The sequence below is a fragment of the Centropristis striata genome, chromosome 1 (assembly GCF_030273125.1).
Source record: "Centropristis striata isolate RG_2023a ecotype Rhode Island chromosome 1, C.striata_1.0, whole genome shotgun sequence".
Lineage (NCBI taxonomy): Eukaryota > Metazoa > Chordata > Actinopteri > Perciformes > Serranidae > Centropristis > Centropristis striata.
In genome coordinates this window covers 25,405,425-25,427,516 of record NC_081517.1, presented here as the reverse complement: position 1 = coordinate 25,427,516, position 22,092 = coordinate 25,405,425, and the positions used below count along the sequence as shown (strand labels likewise).

General features: G+C 36.5%; 1 protein-coding gene across 1 annotated transcript; it reads right to left on the bottom strand.

Moving 5' to 3' along the window:
* Positions 1-1,287: 1,287 nt before the first annotated feature.
* On the bottom strand, positions 1,288-21,934 carry LOC131969617 (uncharacterized). The gene is made up of 14 exons (XM_059330752.1): positions 21,898-21,934; positions 21,496-21,813; positions 19,467-19,616; positions 19,223-19,291; positions 18,987-19,138; positions 15,359-15,702; positions 13,644-13,732; positions 10,555-10,878; positions 6,420-6,645; positions 5,669-5,745; positions 3,940-4,233; positions 3,650-3,700; positions 2,038-2,145; positions 1,288-1,859 (listed from the first exon to the last, which is right to left on the bottom strand). The coding sequence occupies exons 1-14, from the start codon at positions 21,932-21,934 to the stop codon at positions 1,489-1,491; spliced, it is 2,610 nt and encodes an 869-aa protein (XP_059186735.1). The 3' UTR covers positions 1,288-1,488.
* Positions 21,935-22,092: the final 158 nt, after the last annotated feature.

Below are 22,092 nucleotides of genomic sequence, written 5' to 3'. Positions count from 1 at the left end.
AATATAAAAAATTATATTGCACAATAAAAATAATTTTCAACTGGACTGTTACCAACTTTTTAGTATTATTTTCTTAATAACATGGAATGAACACTTAATTCATATAGAAAACACATATTAAACATCACATAATACATACCTGCATTTATGACAAAAGGAGACACCATAGGTAACGTCATCTGCTGTGGACAACTGGCACATTTCAGTCTAGAAGGATAACGCCACGTTATAGTTAGCTGGCTATGCTAGCGGCATATCTACCACCCTAAAACATAGTGAAACAATTTGCAACTCGGAAGATATGTGCTAAATTCAGACCACAGACACATAATATCCACCCACATATCAATAGCTTAACATTTGATATTCATTTACATCGTTAACATTACTTTTGTCCACAAGCTTTTACAGACATGTTACTTTTATGATAATCCTCCGGTTTACTGAGGATTACCCACAATCCTTTGCCTTATTAATTGCGATTGCAATGCAGGTACATAATTACGCCAGCAGAAGGCGCTGTTCAACTTAGCAGAATTTATAAACTGCCTTATTCAACTATGTTACATATAGAACTTCATTGACACGTTGCCGTGGATACGCATTGCTCTGCCTCTCTCCTGATGACGGCTCTCCTTGTCAGTGACCTGTCAATCAAAGATAGCCACGCCCCAAATCATACGATTCTTTATCTTCTATTTTCTTCTAAATGGGGCCATTATTAGAACTATAGACATAAAATTTTTTACTAGCGATTGAGACCATAGTGTTGTCCTGAAAAAAAATTCTGAGGTAATAAATCAAGTCAGAAGTTTTCAAATTTTGCACTGAAATGAATGGACAGATTTTTTTTTTGTAGCCAAACTTAGCACCCCCTGGTGGAATTTTCGGTGGATTGCAGGCTTAAGGCACTTCCTGGTTGGCCTCCATGCTCAGACACAGAGATTGCCGCCTGATTGTGACCACTTCTCTAAGTCTAAAATTAATCTAAGGCTTTCATCCTTTTCAAGAAACACTACTGGGGTCCCACAATGAGCCAGGAAGTCTTGAGGTGAATCATACATTGTGGGTACAAAGTTGTAGGTGTGACACTTGTCCACTAGAGCCCCTTCCTTTACTCACATCACTTTCTCAGTTTCTGTGCGAATACACAGTGTTGGTGTACTGATTTAAGGTGGGGGGTATGACCATGTTCCACTTCTTCACAATCTCTCACCAACCAAAAACAAGATCACACACAAAAAATAAAAATAAAGTACATGGATACAATTGATTTTATATTATTAATTTTATTAGGTAATAATCTGAAATCTACAGAACATGATTTTTATACCTTACATTTAGAGGAGTTATCTACATATTTCCTATAATATCGGTCAAGCATGAATGTAAATTAATTCAGAATGATTTAAATAATGAATTCACAATAAACTCTTAATTAATTTAGATTTACAGAAACGTGTGTAACTCAGAGGACAGTAAGTATGATCAAAACTGAGTTCGGATGCTGTCATAGACTATTGATTCACCTGTTTCTTTGGGTTTAATAATGGAGTATGTGAGCGGTGCAGTGCAGGCTGCAACGGTGCTGCTGTCTGTGTGTTTGTTGAAGCTAACAGTGGAGTAGAAGAGACCGTCTGGTTGGATGTGAGACTCTGATGAAGCGGTGACGTTAGAGTAAATGTTGTCTGAGTGATCTCTGCTGGTGTCTCTGTGCTGAACTTCTGACAAGCTGAAGTTGTTTTTAGTCCTGCTGGCTGTTTCTTGGTCCTCACTGGCTGTTGAAGAGGAAGTAGTGACGTGCCGTCCATCTTGTTTCTGCCTTGGTGGTGTTGCGTAGACCGTCTTGTGGTCCTTTCCTGTGTGGATAGTGATGACACATAACTAAGTTTCCGATGTCTATGAAATGCTTGTTATAGGGTTCAGACCTGGGTTGTTAGGGATGATTGTTTAGGTGAATCTGTTTTCTACTATGTGTGTTTCAAACTGCCATTATATTCTGTAAATATTGCTATATGAGTCTGTTGGTTTTTATACCAGAAGATGAGTTGATGTGCCTCTTTTGATATCTGAAGTATATTAGAAGGACCATCGCCAGAGCCAGCAGGACCACCCCGAGACCTGCTACGATGTACACCACCTTTTCTGAAAAAGAGACAACATATATAAATATGGACGACATCACAGGTCCCCAAAAGTGAAGCCAAAATATCCCGATCGCCCACTGGTGGCTGGCTGCAGCAGAAGTCATGAATCCTGACCCCTCCATGTTAGTGGATGGGACAAGCAATCTAAGTAGGCCCTTCACATCAAATAATTTTTTTTCCAAAATGGTTTCTGTCTTTTTAAGTTGTTCCTATGAAGCTCGTAAAAGTGTTTGTTTTTCTGGTACAGATGCATCTCAATAAATTAGAATATCATAGAAAAGTAAATTTCCAGTAGTTCAAGTCAAATAGCCTCAACCAAGTATTGACTATAGATGGACATACTTTTCAGAGGCTAACATTTCCATATTAAACATACTTTTTAAAATTGGTCTTCTGTAATATTCAAAATTTTTTGAGACACTGAATTTTAGGTCTTCATTAAATGTAGGTCATAATTATTATAATTGGAAGAAATTATATAAATGAAGACATGAAATGTTTCATTCTGTGTGTAATGGATCTATATAATGTGTTATTTCACCTTTTAGAATTGAATTACTGACATAAATAAACTTTTCTGTGATATTCTAATTTATTGAGATGCACCTGTGAGTTTGGTTTAAATGTGTTAGTTGTTATAGACTGTGATGTTACACTCAAATCAAAGATCACATCCAGGTAGACAAGTAGCAATTTGATTTGAGATATGCAAATCAGCAAACTTGTTTATTTCTGTAAATTTCTGCATTTTCAGCCGTAACTACAACTTTTAAAGATATAGAGTCTTTGAGAAACCAAATCTACCCAACAGCCGCATTTCCTTACTTAGTGTGAATAAACTTTGTCAGCGGATCTAAAGAAAAAAAAAAAAACGACTTGAGACTAGGGTTGCAAAGGGTTGGAAAATTTCCGTTAAATTTCCGAAACCGTCGATCGGAAGTTAACCTGGGGAATGTTGGAAACATCAAAAATGAAATAAAAAAATTAATTCATTTCAACAGATTTATTTATAAGTAGACGTAAAGTAAAAGTAAAGTAAAAATCCCCAAAAAGTTCCATTCTAAATGTTAAATGAAAAGAGCCTCTCTCCCTACCAAAAAAGTCCCATTCAACATGTAAATGAATTGGACATGTGATGGAGGAATGCACAGTGCATGTAGGGGCGTGGCCTCAGTAGGGGGCGTGGCCTCAGCAACCCTGCAGTAAGAAGTGTGCTGTGTGCATGTGATTGAGGAATTGCAGACATTCAAGATTACTTGCATGAAATCTGGTTGTTTTAGTCAAGATTATGCTAAAATATATTTTCCCCAACTATAAGCGGTTAACGATAATAGATGGATAATGGATTGATATTTTGATATTTAAGTTCCCTGTTAAGGGCCGACCTTCAATTTAGTAAATTCTCTGTTTATTCACGTTTATTCCCATGGAAAGTTTTAAACTTTGAAATATCACGGAATTTTGCAACCCTACATTAGTGACACAGATAGACGGTTACTTACTAGTGGATAAACCATTTGAATATGATGGAATTTCACTGTCGGGTTCCTTTTCTGAAAGAAAGAAAAAATAGAAGTACATTAATGTGTTACTTGACTCACTCACAGTTTATCTGCTGTGTAATTGTCTCATTTCTTTTTCTGTTGCACGAAAAAGAGAACATCAGTTTGAGACAGACAGAGTTGTGCAATTCACCAGTGAAAAGGAAATGGAGCAATGGTCTTTATGTTTCAAATTAGAAAGAATAGCAACACCTTAAAAATTCATCATATTCAGTGATGGACCAACTCACCTATGACTGTGAGGATGACTTCATTGTACGTGTCCACACCAACTCTTTCTATTCCACACCAGTAAGTTCCTGAGTCATCGATTGTCAGGTGAGAAATGGTCACGTAGAATGTGTTTCCTTCATCTTTAATGCTGTATCTCCCATTTTTTCTGGTCCTTATTAAGATGTCTTTATCTTTACAGTCTCCCTTGCAGAAATATTTGACGTTGGTAAATGCGTAGGAGTGAGAGCATTTTATCGTCACCTCCTTTCCCGACACTCCTGTTACTGACACAGCTTCAGTCTCCCATAAACCTGCACAAAACACACAGACAGCAACAAACTTTATTCAGTTTACAACCCGGTGTTGACCACACTGTGTATTACCAATCATACAGACTTATCCAGTGCTCTCCAAACTTTTACATCTTCTTAGAGAAATGTATTTTCTCCTGGATTACAGTCGTAGTTATAAAACATGTTTGTTAACCATGTCTTGGTTAGGTTTAGTAGAAGACTATGATCCGGTTCAGTAAGTTTGTCACCTAACGTGTACGTTTGTATAGCAGCTGGTGTACAGGTTAGCGCAGCTCAAAATACACAAATCAATAATAGTACAGAACAAGAAAAATATTTACTTTTTTTTATATATAAATGTAGAGATAACTGCAGATTTTAATTAAAAAAAGAACACAATAAATATAAAACAGATTAAAAATCTCTATGAAAATAATGAAATAAAGAACAAATATTAATAAAAAAGAAAATCATAACAAAAATGTTTATAAAAAATATAGGATAAAAGCAAAACTTAAACCACACGAGGAACAGAGTATAGATTTGACAGAGTTTCGAACCCCTTCTTGATTTTCTTCGAGAAACCGACAACGGTTATTTCTGAGTAGCTTCTAGTTTTTTTTTGTTTTTTTCCTAATTTATCAACACACACACACACACACACACACACACACACACATATATATTAGTGCATTTAGTTTATTAGTGCATTTACTACCTTCCAATACATTTCTCAGTCAGTTTCGATCATTTGTTTAAATGTATCATTTATTTATGGATTATTTTGTTTTAATTACTTTACCCCTTACTACTTTTTGATGGGTCGGGGGGTGGGTTGGTACCTCATCATTAATAATCATAATCATTTTTTTTGTGTTGTTACACATTGGGAAGAAAAAAAATGTCATTTGCATAACCAGACATTTTGTATTATTACTGATTTTCAATTTGACATTTGAAAGAAAGAAAAGCCGAACTAAAAACAAGGGAAAAAGAAAATCTATAACAATAAAGTAAAGCAATAACATTATGTTAATTGTGTCTATAAACCTTCCTTATTTAGATGCCTGGCTGAATAGGTACGTTTTAGAGTTTAAAAAATTCCAGCAGTTCTCAGCCTCCTGCACGTATTAGTTACTGTATTTAACGCTGCATTAATCCAAAATTTCACTCCTTTATTTAGTTACAGCACTCAACAGCACAACAAATAAACATATAAATAAATAAATAAAAAGAACTTAAACAATAACTAATTAAACCAAGTTTACAGTACAGGCTCAAAAAGCAGCAAGGTATTATGAGGAGTCGGCTGGGCCCTCTAACAAAATAAGGAAGTTTTTTTTTGTTTTTTAAAACAACAACCCTGAGAAAGCTCACAACCAAAAGGACATTAAAGTCTCAGACAGAGGAAGAAAGACAGAGGGACAAAAATAATCGATCTATGTAAACCTACCTTCCAGAAGAAGGACCAAAAGGAGGAAAATCATCTTCATGCGATTCGTACGTCTCTGTAACTTTTCTTTGGCTTTTCTTATCTCACCCTTATTTCACGTCTTCTCTCGTCTCTATTCACGGCTTCTCTCATAACTTCCTCTTTGTTGTTGCACTTCCCATGCAGCTTCCTCAGTCTCCTGCAAAACCACTTAAACCATGTGAGAAGCTTCAAAACACCCTTAACATCTGCTACTTGTCTCATAGTGAATGTGAAAGATCAGTTCGGACAGTAAATAATTAACACAAGGACACCCTCAGATATTACCACTTGGTTTATTTTGGTGAAAATATCAGAAAGCGGAGTGAGGCAGTAGTTTAAACACCCAGTCAGCTCTTCTTCATGGATTTTGTTAACACAGACAGCTGGAGTTGAGAGTACTGCTCAGACTGGTATTTTTTTCCCAGTCTTCCTTTTTATGCAATCCAAAACAATTTCATCCAGAAATAACAGCAATAATTTACACTATAACTACTTCACTTACTGAAGATGCTTAATCACAAACTTTTCCATTGGCCAACATAGCTTCAACTGTCCAACCGAATAATTTCACGTGTTACAACCTCGGTACTTCTGTCGCCGTTTCACCCATCATTCCTACCAAGTTAATTGGTGAGATCTGGGAACATGGCAACAAGAAACAAAGGTTAAAAATAAAAGTCTTCTATTTTCCATCAGTTGCAATCAACCTGGAATTATCCTTCAACAGCACTTAATCTGCTGTTTGACTTCCAGAGGTTGATCTTTAGGATCCTTGCTTCCATTAAGGTTGTGATAAACATGCTCCTCTAACTGGCTGATATCCAGATGTTCATACGGGCAGGTGTGCTTCGGTACATCCACATCAACATATTCTCCCAGGCCCAGAGTGACCGTGGACTCCCGATGCTTTGATGTGAGGTGGGAGCAGAGGTCAGGTTGTGGCGGTTGTGGTAGAGCTGAAAGGTCAGAGCAGACTGGAGCCAAAAAACTGGTACAGACTTCTGGTTCAGTTCTTACACCAGGCATCATTATCTCGTAGTCAGATGACGTCTGTGGGAGGAACAGAAACCTGCTGTCAGTGGACTTCTCCTTGTAAGAGACATCATATTGTTATCTACATGCAAATGTGATTATTTTTACTGGACAATGGGCCTGCAAACAAGACTAAATTAAATTTCCACCGGGGACGCAATGGCCTTGTAAGGGCTGCGCCGCGGTCACCGGAGCTGATCGCTGCCACTCTAATCAAGGAGACCATCCCCACCGCCGCCTTTTAAAATACAACACAATACGCATTTCATGTAGCCTATCACAACCTCACATCAACATTACGTCATGACCAGGGTCTCCAGATCAGCAGTCAATCAATCAAAGGGTCTCAGAGGGTCGGCGACATGGACGACGAGAGGCTGATTGTTGAAGTAGAACAGCATACGATCAGTTATGACATAACACTTCCTCTTTATAAGGACAGTGGCCAGATCAACAGTTCTTCCACAACGAAAAAGTAAGTTGTTTGTTGTTGTTGTTTCCTTTATACACACAGTTTATCACGGGGTCTTGCGTATGTTCAGGATTATCGCATGATCTCGTGATTGCGTGAATACGGCTGGCTCGATGCGCTGCCGTTACGCGCCTCTTGGGCACCCGGTGGGGATTGACGCCAGGCAGAGGACGGAGCAAAACCTTGCAGCAGCCATAACGTCCCTAGTGGAAATCTTGTGTTAGGGTCTACAGCATAGACAGAATAAGAGTAGTAATTACATTCCTATTAAAAACAACATAGCAGGATGATCAGAGCAGCAGCCATTTTTATGTCTACCATTGCCATTGAAAAGAACTCTGACCGTTGTAGTGGGCTAAATAAATTTACTTGATTCAAGTCCAGGACTCGCAAAGATGAGGTTTTGCACTAACAACCAAACGAGCAGTGGAAGCTTTTTTCCTGCTCATTTTTTTGTAACCGGGATGGAAATAGTAAACTAACGTAAGCTAACTAACCAGCCATGAACTAGGTAGTTAGCTAGATTGCTAATAGCACCATGTGTTAATGCTACACTGGTTACAGAAAATGAGCTGGTGGTCTAATAGTAGGGCTGGCGGATATGGCCTGATTTCCTCTTTTGATACTAATAAATTGGCCTGAATTTCCCCTTTTGCAAGTGCAACCAAGCACACACCTAGAAATATGCTTGTAAACAAAATGGCAGGCCCTGCCACTGTAAACAACAGTTTTTAAAAAAGTGTGTCCTTTTGGAAAAAACAAAGAAAAAGTCCCTTTTTTTGATACAAACAAAAAAAACAAAAAAAACAAAAACCTTTGTAAACAAATTTAACATGTCAGATTGCATGCTATTACAAATAATAATTTAATAATAATAGATAATATCCCCTTTGGGATTGATGTATTGCAAGCAAAACTTTCATTAAACTGCACGTCTTCCCCAAAGTCACATTTTGGTAGATGGTCTTTCTACAACTTGAGGCCCTATTGCATGTACAAACACACACACACACACACACACATTGAAAACCCTCTCTGACACGGCACTTTTTGCAGGGACAGAGAGGTTTTTCTTGGCCAGATTACTGAGCCTTGGGAAGTTTGGTTTGTGGTGTGTCCACCACTGAAATAAATCAGTGTCTGTTAGTGTTATTTAACTAAATACACTATGAACTAGGGGCGCCTGAGGGAGGCGACAGTGAAAGTTAAAGAGAAAACTGGTTTTCATTGAAGACAAATCATCCTAAACCACAAATTCGAATGAATCGATAAAATCAATTTCTCCAGTCCTAACAGTCCCTCTGCCTCACTCACAGTTTGTCATGCTGTTTAGCTAACTAGCCACCCATTAGCCTCTAAACTAGTGATGTCATCAACAACTAGAAACAGTCACCATCTTATTTTGAGTCAAATGACCACCACACACATTTCAATGTCTGTTCTACTCTCATTCTATTTCTATGGTCTCCAGCAATGCTGGCAACTGACATTTGAAAAAAATGAATTATTGCCTTAATCTGACTATAACTGGACAACTGAAGTGAATGTGAACGTGTTAGTCCGACTAATTTCTGAGTTCTCGAACTCCGATTAAGAAGCTCAGATAATTGGAATAGGATTTTCACTGGCATTTCTCTGCCCCTAAAAATCACCATGAACACAAGGGATAGTGTGCACCTTATCTGCACAACGAGTAACATGTACATTACGTACAAAATTAACAGAGCTGGACAATTATCTCTCTTATTGTTCTTGTTGTTCGAAAATGCCAGCCGGCCTTCCTCCATTAGTTTATTATGAAGTAACAGGTCAACCGGAAAGGGGGCGTATTAACCCGCTGAAATGACTCATATCCTCACCTAGTGTTGAGGAGGAGGACACTTTTACGTCAGTTATTCGATTTTCTTAATTGCATGTAAACTGAGACAAGTACAGAAGTCTGATTAGGATTTTAAGCATAGCTCGATTAAGCTCAACATTTGCTAATGAGGTTGATGGGAATGTTTTTAGTTATGCAGATGTTCAGTCATGAACAAACTATTAGAAAAACTGCTATTTTGACCTGATGATGGCGCTAGATGAAAGGTCAGAGGATGACCAAACGTATTAAAATTCACCCTGGTTGGAACATGAATGTCTATGCCAAAATTCCTGCCGATCGATCGAACAGTTGTTGAGATATTTCATTCTGGACAGTGGTGAACCGATCAACATTGCCATTCTTATAGCCATGCTGCAAGTGTGCTGAAAAGTTTTGACAAACCTCTCTATTCTGACGAGGGCCGGATCTTTTGTGTTTAACAGCCAGTAGGAGACAAAGTGTAAACAGACATATGAACAGCATTGCTGCCATACACATCACAGCAGTCACAAACAGCGACAGGTGGAGCTCTGCAGGAGAGAATGAAACACATTTACTCTACATAGCAGAAGATTCACACGTATACATATAAAATTATGAGTACTATGAATGCAGACGGATGATCGCACACACACACACACACACAAGTGTCACTCACTGTCAACTGTGGGATGGAGGACTTGTGGTTCAGTTGCTGCAAATACAAAAAAGAAGCACAAAGTAAGAGTTTGGTGGACTACATATACAGTCCTTAACAAAAATTAGACCACCTGTCATAAAAATGAGAAAACATATATTATATTTTAGAAATCTTTCAAAAGCTTGTTTCAAACTAAATTCACTGAGGTTTGAGCCAGCTTACTGGACTTCTCTGAGAAATAAGAAATTAATCAAGCAGAACACTCAACCGCTAAAACTAATTTTTCTGTTCACGAATGCAAGTAAATAACTATAATTTGACATATTAATCAAGAAATAATAATGTGCTTTACTATTTTTACAGGTTTTTTTGTAAAACAAATTTGAAAATTCATGGGTAACAATAATAATTATTTTTTTAGCATTAAAAATATCATTACGGTTAAAGAGCTTCTACATACTGGTGTATTAACCATTACAGAAACATAGAAAATTACTTTTTGGTAATTACTAATGCTGTTAATTTAGGACACCTGTGGTACAAATCGGTGGTCTAAAATATTTGTTAAGCACTGTATATGTACAATACTTTATATACTAATACTACATGTAATACTAGCAGTTGCATAGAAATGGAAAGTTGAGAAAAGAGGAACATGTATGGGAAAAGTAACACTTCTTGGTTCTCATTTATAGTATGGCGCCTGACATTTTTGGATCGAAATCACCAGCTGGACAGAAACTGTACAGCATTTGTTTTGTAAGCTACCACCAGAAACCAGGTTTTACTCCATCTATATGGATGAGATGTGTATAAGCAGTTAACGTACTGAACCTGTGCTGTGACAAGACAAACTTTACCTTGGGTAACGTTCAGCTGTATGAAGCTGCTTTCATCAGGGCTCATGCTTATGTGCACCATACACCGGTACATCCCGCTGTCCGCTGAGGTGAGTTTCTCCACCCTGACAATAAAAAAGGCTCCGGTCGTGTTGTCGTACAGAGAGAAACGTCCATTTTTCTCCCACTGGTCATGTTTTTCTGTCCAGATCAGGAGTTTGTAGGGTGTATCTTCATACCAGAGGTACTTAGGATAGCTCTTCAAGTTGTTTCTGTATTCACATCTGAAATCAAATCTCTGGCCTTCTATCCCAGTAACAGCTGTGGTGTTGACACTGATCAGAGCTGTGAGTCAGAAAAAGCTGTGTTAGTTGCATCATTTTACTAAACTGAAATATATTCCATCATCTTTTAAAAAAAAATCTTATTATAATTAACAGCATGCATGGCAGCCCACCTTTGATTTGCAGTAAAGCAATGAAGACAGTTGAAGTTGTTCTCCATGAGATCCAGGTTGCCTCCATCACTCCCAGTTTACCTTCAGTCCACACTCTCAGGTTCTTCCCCAGGCACACAATGAGGCAGCAGCCTGGACTAAAGACTGCATCCGTGTCTTCAATCTTGTGCTTTCAGGTGCACATGTTTAAACCTCTTCCTCTTTCATGAACAAACCGAGCTACACACAACCTTCCATCATGTGAAGTGAAATTATGGCGGCTTCTGCGACTAAAAAAGTGACCTTTAAAAAGTATGATATTTATATATATAAAAGCAGTAACTGAATTGAATTAAAAATCTAATATGTAGTTTCTGTAGCTGAAATCTTAATCACTGATACAGTATACTTAAGTGACTGGTTGATTTTATTTTTTTAAATCAGTGTAATGAAATTTAGAAGAAATGTAGTTGTGTCAGTATAATTATGAACAGGACTGTAACATTATGGAACAAAAATATGAAATCATTATTGACAAAATATCAAAAGAAATTTAAATAGTTTGTTTCTAAACACTTTAAATAACTGAGAACTTTAAAAAAAAATGTTAAGCACACTATGGAAAGTTACAAATTTTAAGATAAATCACGGTCGCACCACATGACATTTTTAAGGCCATGGCCAATTCATATAGGTGAAAAACCACGGAAAACGCTTCATTTCATTTTTTTATTTCTGTGTGCACAACATTCAGAATGTTTGAACAATTGCGATATATATGCTATTTTTTGTATTTTAAATTTGGCCTGTTGAAAATCCTTATATGTCAGTGACCCATAAAACTATTTTTTATACCTGCACATCCAGAATGCAATCAAAGAATCAAAGTAATGCAGGTTTTATTTGCTTCATCTCATCCAGAGTTGACTGGATGTGTAACTAAGCAGATTTTTGCTAATGTTTTCACCAGAGAGCTTATTCTGCTGCCCTCAAGTGGCCCAAAAAATACACATAGATCATACGAACTCTTTAATAAGTATAAATTATTAAAAAGCATATAGCTTAACATGCATTATTTGTAACACTAATCTAGCAATACCTTCTATTAACAAGGCCAAGAGTGACATTTAATTAAAATGTCACAATTAAACAGGAAAGAGAAGTTCAGGGTTGATTAAATAAGACAAATTGTCTATCAAGTCTTTTGTTATTCAAGCAGGTAAGCCTTAAATATGTTTGTTTATTTATTTATTATTGTACACAAATGATCAGATATTTCACAATTTTACAGTTATGCAGTGAAATTATAATTTGTTGTGTTGCATTAATGTTCAGAGCCGCCACAGTATATCATATATTATAGTATAGTATATTAAAGTATATCTTCACATAGTAAATATCCTGGTAGTTTGCTGCTATATTAATGTTAAAAATCTCAAATATAGAACCCTTTAACCCCTTATCATTCTGCCCTCTTTATAGAGAATTGGGGGTGGTGGCAGTGGATTTTTAGGGGGAGATAGCAGATCGACAATAAACGCCACATAGAAGTGATGTACCATTTCAGAAAGCTGGGGATCTAAAGTATATAGTTCAGAACATTAATGTATGGCTTTCTGAAGTCCATTTCCAGCTGAAATATGTCCCATAAATTGTTGCTTGCTGCAATTTTTTTGGTTGATACCATTTGTTTGCACACATTTGGTCCTGAATTTGGCTTTTTTTAAATTCCAAAATGGATTAAAAAAAATGTCAAAAACCGTCCAGAAATACCAAAGGATTCCTCAGATCTTCTACTTTCATAAATCACTATCTATAGCCGGGTCTGAGGAGTTCTAACAGGATAAGGCCTAGACAGGCCTTATTACTGCCATTGACTTATTGAAGTTTAAAGCTCTCTTTCCACACTCTCACTAGCTGCAAACACACATTCAAATATGTATTTGCATCCTCTGCAACAAAAAAACAGTCACATATGCAGGGTTTTTTTTTTCACTGGAGGACACCACACAGACAAACATCCACTGGAGATGTACCCTGAAAGTGACCTTACCCCAAAGCTTAGTAGTTTTATATGCCAAGATATGGGGAAAAACTGCCTTGATATTTGGCTTTGTGGGAACCCATCTGTCCAGCTGGCTATCTGAGGCCAGCGGTGGAATGTGTTTCTAGTATTTCTACGTATTTCTAAGTAATGTAATTGAGTACAATTTCTAGATACTTGTACTTAACCTTAATTTTCCAAATTTGTATAACTTTATATTCCTACTCCATTACATTAAGCTGACAGTTCAAGTTTCTAACTAGTTTTCAGGTCAAAGTTTAACATGAATCAATTTCAAATGATTACGCATTCTTATGATTAAACCACATAACAATATATGAAGTAGTCAAAATAGGCGCTACCTGGACATCATTAAAATGCTGCTTAAATAATGAATCAATACAAATACTCCAATAACATAACTGGAATGTAACAATTTGAGTGGGGCCATAATGAGTACATTTACTTTAAGTGCATTTTGATGCTGAAGTAAACTTTTGAATGAGGACTTTTACTTGTAGTGGAGTAATTTTACAAAGTGGTATAAATATATTTATTGAAGTAAAGCATGTTGAAATGACCTTTCTCTTACTGAAAAACGCAGTCTCCTCAAAGTTTTGACAAACTGACAAAAACAAGCCGACGAGATGCCGCAGTGAAACTGGGTGTACCTCTGGCTTCCCTGTGTAGTCGACTCAAACAACGAGAAATGTTCACCGCTGGTTGTCATGGAGACAAAAATCAAATGTGCACCCGGAAAGCACCTGTGGTTGAAGCCGCCCTCAGTAAGTGGATTGATAATACGCAGCCACATAATGTTCCCTTTAGAATGAAATTTTGCCGATTTTCAACCGGCTCTGTGTCACTGGATAAACCTATAAATCACATACAGTGATCAGCTGCATATGTGGATCAGTCACTCTATACAAATGCTGTTTAAATCATGTTTTTATAGTTATCTGGGAGCAGTGAGAGAAAAGGCAGAAGAATAGTGAAACTGTTTCGCAATATTCATTAATATATGTTATAAATATACAAATGTCAATTTTATGGAAATCTGAATGACAATTAAAACTGTCTGTTATAATAATAATCATCTACAAGCAAGTATTGTGTTTGTAGTTTCCCCTCTGTTTTTTTTTTTTTAGATTAATCAGTATCTGAATATCTTTTAAAATTCTGTAACAATGATTAATAATAAACTTAAAAAGGCATAAAGTTAAGTTTTTTTGGACAGTTTTCAATTACAGTTGAATAAAATCCTTAAACCTTCAAACACCTTCTTTCTTAGCGTCAATGTTTCTGTAATTAGTGCTCTCTGCCTTTGGAAGTAGCGGTGAGAACGGCAGTTCAGTGAGCTGAATCACTAGAATCCGTTCTTTAAAAAGACAAGTACAGACGATTCTGGAGCTATGACTTCATATCAGTACTCACTGAGCTGAAAGATGGCTGGGGGTTGAGTTCTGCTCACTAAGTGAACTGTAAGCTCTGTAAAATCTCGCCTCCACGATGATCCCGCCTCCAGAGGTAGTCACAGAGGCGGAAAATGGTGGGACTGTTGGAAGAGGGACCACTATGAAGGGGCCAACGGGGCGAAGCCGGATATTTGATGTCGCACATGACGTCTAACACACACCTCCCACTTGGTCTGACAGTCATCGAATCCCTGCTTACTGCGGCCGCCGTTGCTAACTGTGCACAGCATCCGCTGCATATTGTAAACAAACCAGCATGCTAACTGTGCACGTGGTGTCCGCTGCTGATCGTAAACAAACCAACATCACTTACTGTGCACAGTGTCCGGTGCTTGTTGTAAACAAAACGGAGATCGCTAAGTGAACACATCCGGCTGCAGCACATACATATTGTACTGCTACAGAGCTAACTGTGTAGCCTATTAGCATTGTGCTACTGCGCAACACTGCTGCTGCTCTGTCACATGTCACTATCGTCTCCTCCCACCTCGTTCTGCGACGCCAGACTGCACTATGGAAGGGTACAAATATCCCTCCTTTGCGGGATCACTATGAACACACTATGAAAGAGATTTGTTATAGTTAAACTCTTACAAGACTTTATACATTTTATTGATCTATCTGAACTTAGACTCTCATCACCTTCACTCATCCTTACTTCTTAATCCATCATGAACTCACAATTAAAGCAAGACAAATATTTTAAAAGGATGTAAAGTATCTCAGTGAATTTAGAAAAACACATTTCTTTGTTATACACATTTATAATGTCCTGTGTATAGCCCTGACTGTCTAACTGGAGAGGAACAGCTCAGTTGTCCATCAATGTCCAAAAAACTCCCACTAATCACACGTTGGAGAGTAACTCACACTGTTCCTGATAAATCCAAACCAAACCAACGGGATCTGGGCCTCTCTTCTTCTGTGGGTTTATTTGTGCTATCACAGCCATCGCCAGCTCTTAAAGGTGGCAAAGGTTTGATGTAGATCCCAGACATGATGTTTTGCTCGTGTTGGGCGTTTGCAGCAGAGTGTCCTGAATGTGTTGTGCCGCTGGAGATGTTTTCATAGATATGAAAGGGAACGCTGCATTCGGCTGCTGTGGATGCAGCTGTTGGTGGATCCTGCTTTGGGTGGTGAGAACGGGAGAGCCTCCCGGGTTGTTGTTTTATCGACTGCACTTCCTCGCCAATGTCATCGTAGTCGCAGTCGGACTGTTGAAGTGGCATAGATAAAAATAAAAAAAACAGCAGGTATTAGTGTGTCAGAGAGCTGAATTCAAAAGTGTCTCTGTACAGAATCCACTCAATAAAATTAAGTTTACTGCACTACATATATAGCGAATTTTGATTAAAAAACAAAAACAAATGTGGGTGATTCTTCAATTAAGGGAGTTTTTCTGTCCCCAAATTTTGAAAAAATAATGTTCTTTAATCTCTGTTTTTTCTACTTCAAAAAGTTTATCAATTGGTCTTGAACAAAGATCTTAGCATAGCTTTGATTGTATTTCATGATGATTTTGATATTTTTTCATAATTTTTTCAAAGTTGTCAGAGCAAAATGTCATTACCATCACAAAAACAAAACACTGATTTTAATACAAAATGATTTGAAAAGCAAAGTTTTCACAATCATTCCAGTAAGTACAAAACATGCTCTTTAAGAATCATATTCTAAATATTTGTAAGTACAATTGGTCACTGTTCAATTATGTATCATAGCAAAGTAGTAAATAGTAAATTAAGCTAATATATTCTAGTTATAAGGTAATAAACAGATAAATTGTCATTACCATCACTGATTGTCATTACCATCACAGTCACTTGTGTGATGGTAATGACACGTGATGGTAATGACAATTTTCACTTGCCGCACAAAATGTTGGCTAGGTTTTCGCTAAGCTAAGCTAACTGGTTAGCTAGCATACAATTTACACTAAATATACGTAAATAAAGTGAAATTTCCTATTAATTAATTAAAATACTCAAATAGTAACTTGTTTGGTAATGACGCCTAATAAACATAGTCTCAGATCAGGATGTATAAAACATCAAATTACTTACATATGTGGGCATCAAAAAATCAGGCTACTGCCTCATGTCTGGGATTGGTCCTCTGGAGCATCTAATTTGCATGCAACAATGTAAGTAACTTTTTGCAAAAACTTTATTGCTCTCTAAAATGTTGAGTGTGATGGTAATGACAGATGTATGAGGGACAGTGATATTTAACTATAGATAAATTGTAAATTGAATAAATATAAATTATATGAATTTAAAAAATGTATTTTTAAGTTGTTATGAGGAAATGCAAAGTAAAGTTTTAATGAATTTAGCACTTTTTATTGCTTTATTGAAGAGGGGATGTCAAAAAGTCTGGGTTGGGGACAAGCCCAAAACAGTGAAATTCTTGCCCATTTCAATTTTCAACACACTGAAAAAGTTTTAAAATGTCATCATTGAGACACAGTTATTTTTTTCATAGCTACTACAACCTAACCTTAACAAATACAATAATTGTTTTTCCAAAAAAACATTTTTTTTAATAAAAATGTATTTAGTAATTTTGGGTCATAATTTTCTAAATAGTATTTCTGGGGAAAAAAATCTCTATTCAACCTCTTGTTAGTATTCATTAATTGTTGGAAACACTTTATTGTTTCTCAATTATGCACATTTACTATATAAAAGACTTCAAGTTTATACTCGTTATTAAATGGAATTTAGTATTTAAAAGTGCTCAAATTCAACAAGGTCTCCCTCTGATTCTCACAAATTAAACATTTTATTTGTATCTCTCCTAATAATTACATGAAACGAGAAAAAAAATAACTGAACTACAAAATGCAGTTTTTTAAACCAATAATAACTCATACTGTTTTTTTCCATGTTCAAGCCGGAGAACATGACACCTCTAATGGGAGGCGGCCAAATTTATGGCCAATTTAACTGAATTTTGAGAAAATTGGCAAAAGAATTTGCAAATTCCTCCCACAGACCAAAAACATGCAGCTTAGGTTTAACTGGTGACTCTAAATCAGGGATGGGCAACTTAAATGCTGGAGGGGGCCAAAATTTTTTATCGACCCTACCAAAAGGGCCACATATAGGACCGCACTTAACCAGATATGATGAAACTGCAATTTTAAATATGTTTACAGTGCAGTAACTTAACATATTTCATATGTACATATGGTATTTCTGTTTGTTTCATGTGTTGTTGTGAGGAAGGTTACAGTGTTATAATCTGAAGGGTTTTTTTGTCTTCAGCTCAAGTCACATATTTTGTGTATGCCATAATTTATCACTCACTTTGTAGCATTTTGCTTTTATCTACTTATCACCAATTTTTCAACCTGAACACTTCTTTGCAATATTTCATTTTGCACAAACAGGTGGATGCATTTTCATCCACCTTATAGACAGAAAAGTGAACGGAGTGGAAATGAGAAGACAAATCTTACAATGTTAACAAAAGTGAAGAATATTTTGTGTATCCGCCTCTCACTTCATATCTGCTCCAAAATGTAATGGATTCTTTCCTGGCCTTTACTATACCCTTCCACCAAGTTTCACAGAAATCGGACAAGTAGTTTTTCCGTAATCCTACTGCCAAATAGACAACCTAGCCAAAACATACCTTCACTGGCAGAGGTAAATATGAAGTTACAAGCCAAGAGAAGCTTTGCTAAGCACAAAGACTGAAAGCTGGGTGAAGCTTGGATATGTCTCAAAGTCACAAAAGCCACCCATCAGCACATCTAAAACTCACCAATAAATAACAATAAAAGTGATCAATAACAAAAATAAAACCGTCTCCTGGCTGTATATTTTACAGAAAGACTGCTGGTAAACACAGTCATGGAAAAAATTCTTAGACCACCCTTGTTTTCTTCAATTTATTGTTAATTTTAATGCCTGGTACAATTAAAGGTACATTTGTTTGGACAAATATTATGATAACAACAAAAATAGCTCATAAGAGTTTAATTTAAGAGCTGATATCTCGCCATTTTCCATGGTTTTCTAGATAATGATTTTGGTTATTACAAAGAAAACCATGGAAAATGTCTAGATATCAGCTCTTAAATTAATCTCTTATGAGCTATTTTTGTTGTTATCGTTATATTTGTCCAGATGTACCAAGCATTAAAAAGAACTAATATTTTTTCCATGACTGTATATCTTCTCTAACTCTCAGCTAGAATGCAAATAAACATATTTCCTACAATTATGATCTTTAAACATCCTTTAATGCAGCACCCCTGCACCGCTGACAATAAGAACACCACAGAACCAAATAAAGAGAACTATGATAGACTTCTGGAAAAACCCTCTTTGCACATTTACCTCCGAAACCAGGAAAAGAAACTTGACTGTCATAAGCTTCATTTAATTTGCTGTCAACACAATCAGCCTGTTTCTGCCGGCAGGCAGTTCTTGTGCTGTGAAGACACATCGTGACGTGTTGAGACTGAGCTCCAGTTTGTGTCTCGTACCTCTCTTTCATCTGCACTGACGAGCTCTGTGCTGTTGGAGCAAACTTGTTGTTGAGGTTTCGAGTTTTCTCTGCGTTTCCTGATGATCACTGCCAGCAGCAAGACAGTGAGCACAGCAGCAGCAGCCCCGAACGTAGCGTACAGCACAGGGCCTGAGCAGAAACAAGAGAGATGGCTCAGCAATTACACATAGCCACAAGCAGAAACACAAACCAAATGATAAAATAGGAATTCACCTGTGCTGTTGTTCTGTTCTCCTCCATTAGTGCTGTTTGAGGCTGTAAGGTTGGATGGAATATTACTTTCTGTAAAAAAAAAAAAAGTGCAGAAAAAAGCAGAATACAGCACAGTTCTTGTGCTGCAGGAGTTGCTTCTGAAACCTCAACATGGTAGTGAGGTTAAAAGCATGTTTAACTGGATATTATTACGCAAATGCAATGGTTTGAAATGATTGAAAGGCATCACAGCTGTGATTCTTACCTATTGAAAGGTTCACATGCCTACTGGTGTCCATTCCAGATGTTGGCTGGGTTGAGTTTGAAAAGTTCTCAAATGTCCATGTGGAAGAAAGATCAGGTTCAAGTTCAGGTATGACAGTTGTTGTCAGATTTGCAACAGCTGTATAGTGGGCTGTGGTGGAAGAAGTATTCAGTTCTTTTACTTTCAGGTATCACTTTAATATACTTAATATACTACACTTTAAGGCCATTAAGTACAAAAATGTCCACTTTCAAAAACTTTGATGAAAACATTATTTATATATATATATATATATATATATAGATAGATAGATAGATAGATAGATAGATAGATAGATAGATAGATAGATAGATATTTGTTTCCCCCACATTTTTCGGGGTTAAATCTTTTAATCAACTTCGGTCTTGATCAAAACTACCAAATATATTTTTTTTAAATGTTGGCATTTTAACTCTTTAAATTTCAGTTTGATTACATGATGTCACTGTTGTTTGTTATAACAAAAACATCAAAATGTAGTTATTTTCCATCTAATAAATGATGGGGCATTTTTTAAATCATAGATATAAAAAAAAAGCAAGATAGAGTGCAGTAACTACAATGTTGTTGTCTTCTTTCAGCTTTTAATATTATAAATACATTTTATATTTTTGTCTTAATAATATTTATCTCATTTTTTTACTTAATCACTATCTAGATAATTATGTTACTTAATAACCTTAAAATTTCTATTATTCTTATCTTCATTATTCGACACAATGAAGACATACACAGTCAGACCGTGGTAAGTGAACTTACCACGCTTACTTATCTGCTTTGGTTTTATGTTTAAATTTGTATATATATCCAAATCAGACCGTGGGAAAATGCAATTACTGCAGTCTGCTTTGGTTTTGAGTTGGATTTTGTAGTTACTGCAATTTTGATATCATAATTTATCTGAAATAAAGCAAAATTGGAATCTAAAGCTTTGTCACAAGATGAAACAGACATCATGGAGTTCATTTTTAGTTATAACTCAGTTTCAACCAAAAATGTAGTTACTGCAGTAAGGCTTTGTAGGGCAGTATAGTACAGCTCAATGTAAAGGAAAGAATTTAAATTCAATACACAAGGTACAAAAGTTCGATACTATTTGGTACCGGGTTGTTTCGGTTGAAACCTGAAAGGTATTGAGTACCGATACCCAGCCCTAATGAAACAGCTCTTTTTGAAGGGCTATATTTGATGTTTTTTATAACAAGAATCGGGGAATTACAATGTTAAAGTGCTCACTTGTAATGATGAACCTAATGATCAGAAGTTTCAGTTTTATTCGTCACATGTATCACAGGGTAAACGTACAAGAAATGAATTTGATGAGAGAGGCAAGTCAGCAAAACAATAAGAACTAGTAATGTAAAAGTGAAAGTGAAAATGTCAGTGACAGCATTGAGATTATTGTAATTAAAAAACCAAAGACATAAAATGTAAGATAAGTTGAGCTGAATGATAATATAGCGCTAAATACATGTATGAAAATGAGGATTGTGTGTTGAAGTAAGTAACAAGAATCTGCAGCTCCTTTCCCTATCACAGTTCTATCACATTTTGAGCCTCAGCAGGCAGCTGTATAAAAAAAAAAAAAGAGCAACAACATTGATGTTGATGCATTGTTATTTTTTTTCAGTCACATTTAAAATTCACTACCCCTTAAGGCCATTAGGAACAAAAATGTCCACTTCCAAAAACTGCTATAAAAATATAACAGATTCATATTTTTTCCACTTTTTTAGGTTTAATCTTTCAATTAACTTCAATTAGTTTCAGGGTTTTAACCCTTTAAATTAAAGTTTAATTACAAGTCACTGTTTGTTTTTTGTTTTTTTTGGATGCATTACTAGTTTGTATGTCAAATTTAAATTTTACTACTTGTTGCTTTCCACCACGAGGGGGAAATGTGTATTCATGAACAGAGACACAGAATTAAAAGTGATCAGTGTAAGGATACATATTATTCAAGGTAAGACTGATAAGATCGTGAACATACCTTTCTCCACAGTAAGCTGTACTTCAGTGAAAGTATCCAAACCGGGCCGGTCCACTGCACACCAGTATATCCCCGAGTCTGACAGCCGGAGTTGACTGAAGGTCACAGTGAAGACTCCGTCCCCTGAGTCCACCAGAGTTATCCTCCCCGACTCCACTCTTCTGCCAGATTGTACAGTAACTATCTTATCTTCAGAGCCACATGTATCCCTGCAGAGGTATTTATTGTTTTTCCATGCAAGTCTGTGTGAACACCGGAACGAGACTTCTCCCCCCTCGACTCCTTCTGCATAGATTTCTGCTCCCTCTATCCGTGCAGCTGTCAAAATAAAATAATGTGCAGAGTTAAAGCATATTTGAGTTGATTAAATAAATGAAGGATGTATTTCATTGACACACTTACCATAAAGAAGACAGTAAATGACAGAAATGGTCTTCATTCTGATTGTGCCGGTTCTGTGTTGTTTCTTAGTCCCTCTTCTATATATTGATATAACATCTGACTACTTCAAAACCTAAACAGTGGTTAGCCGTTTTCTCATGCTCCACCACTGCACAACCTTGTGCGAATGAACTGTATATACATATCCTGTAGGTG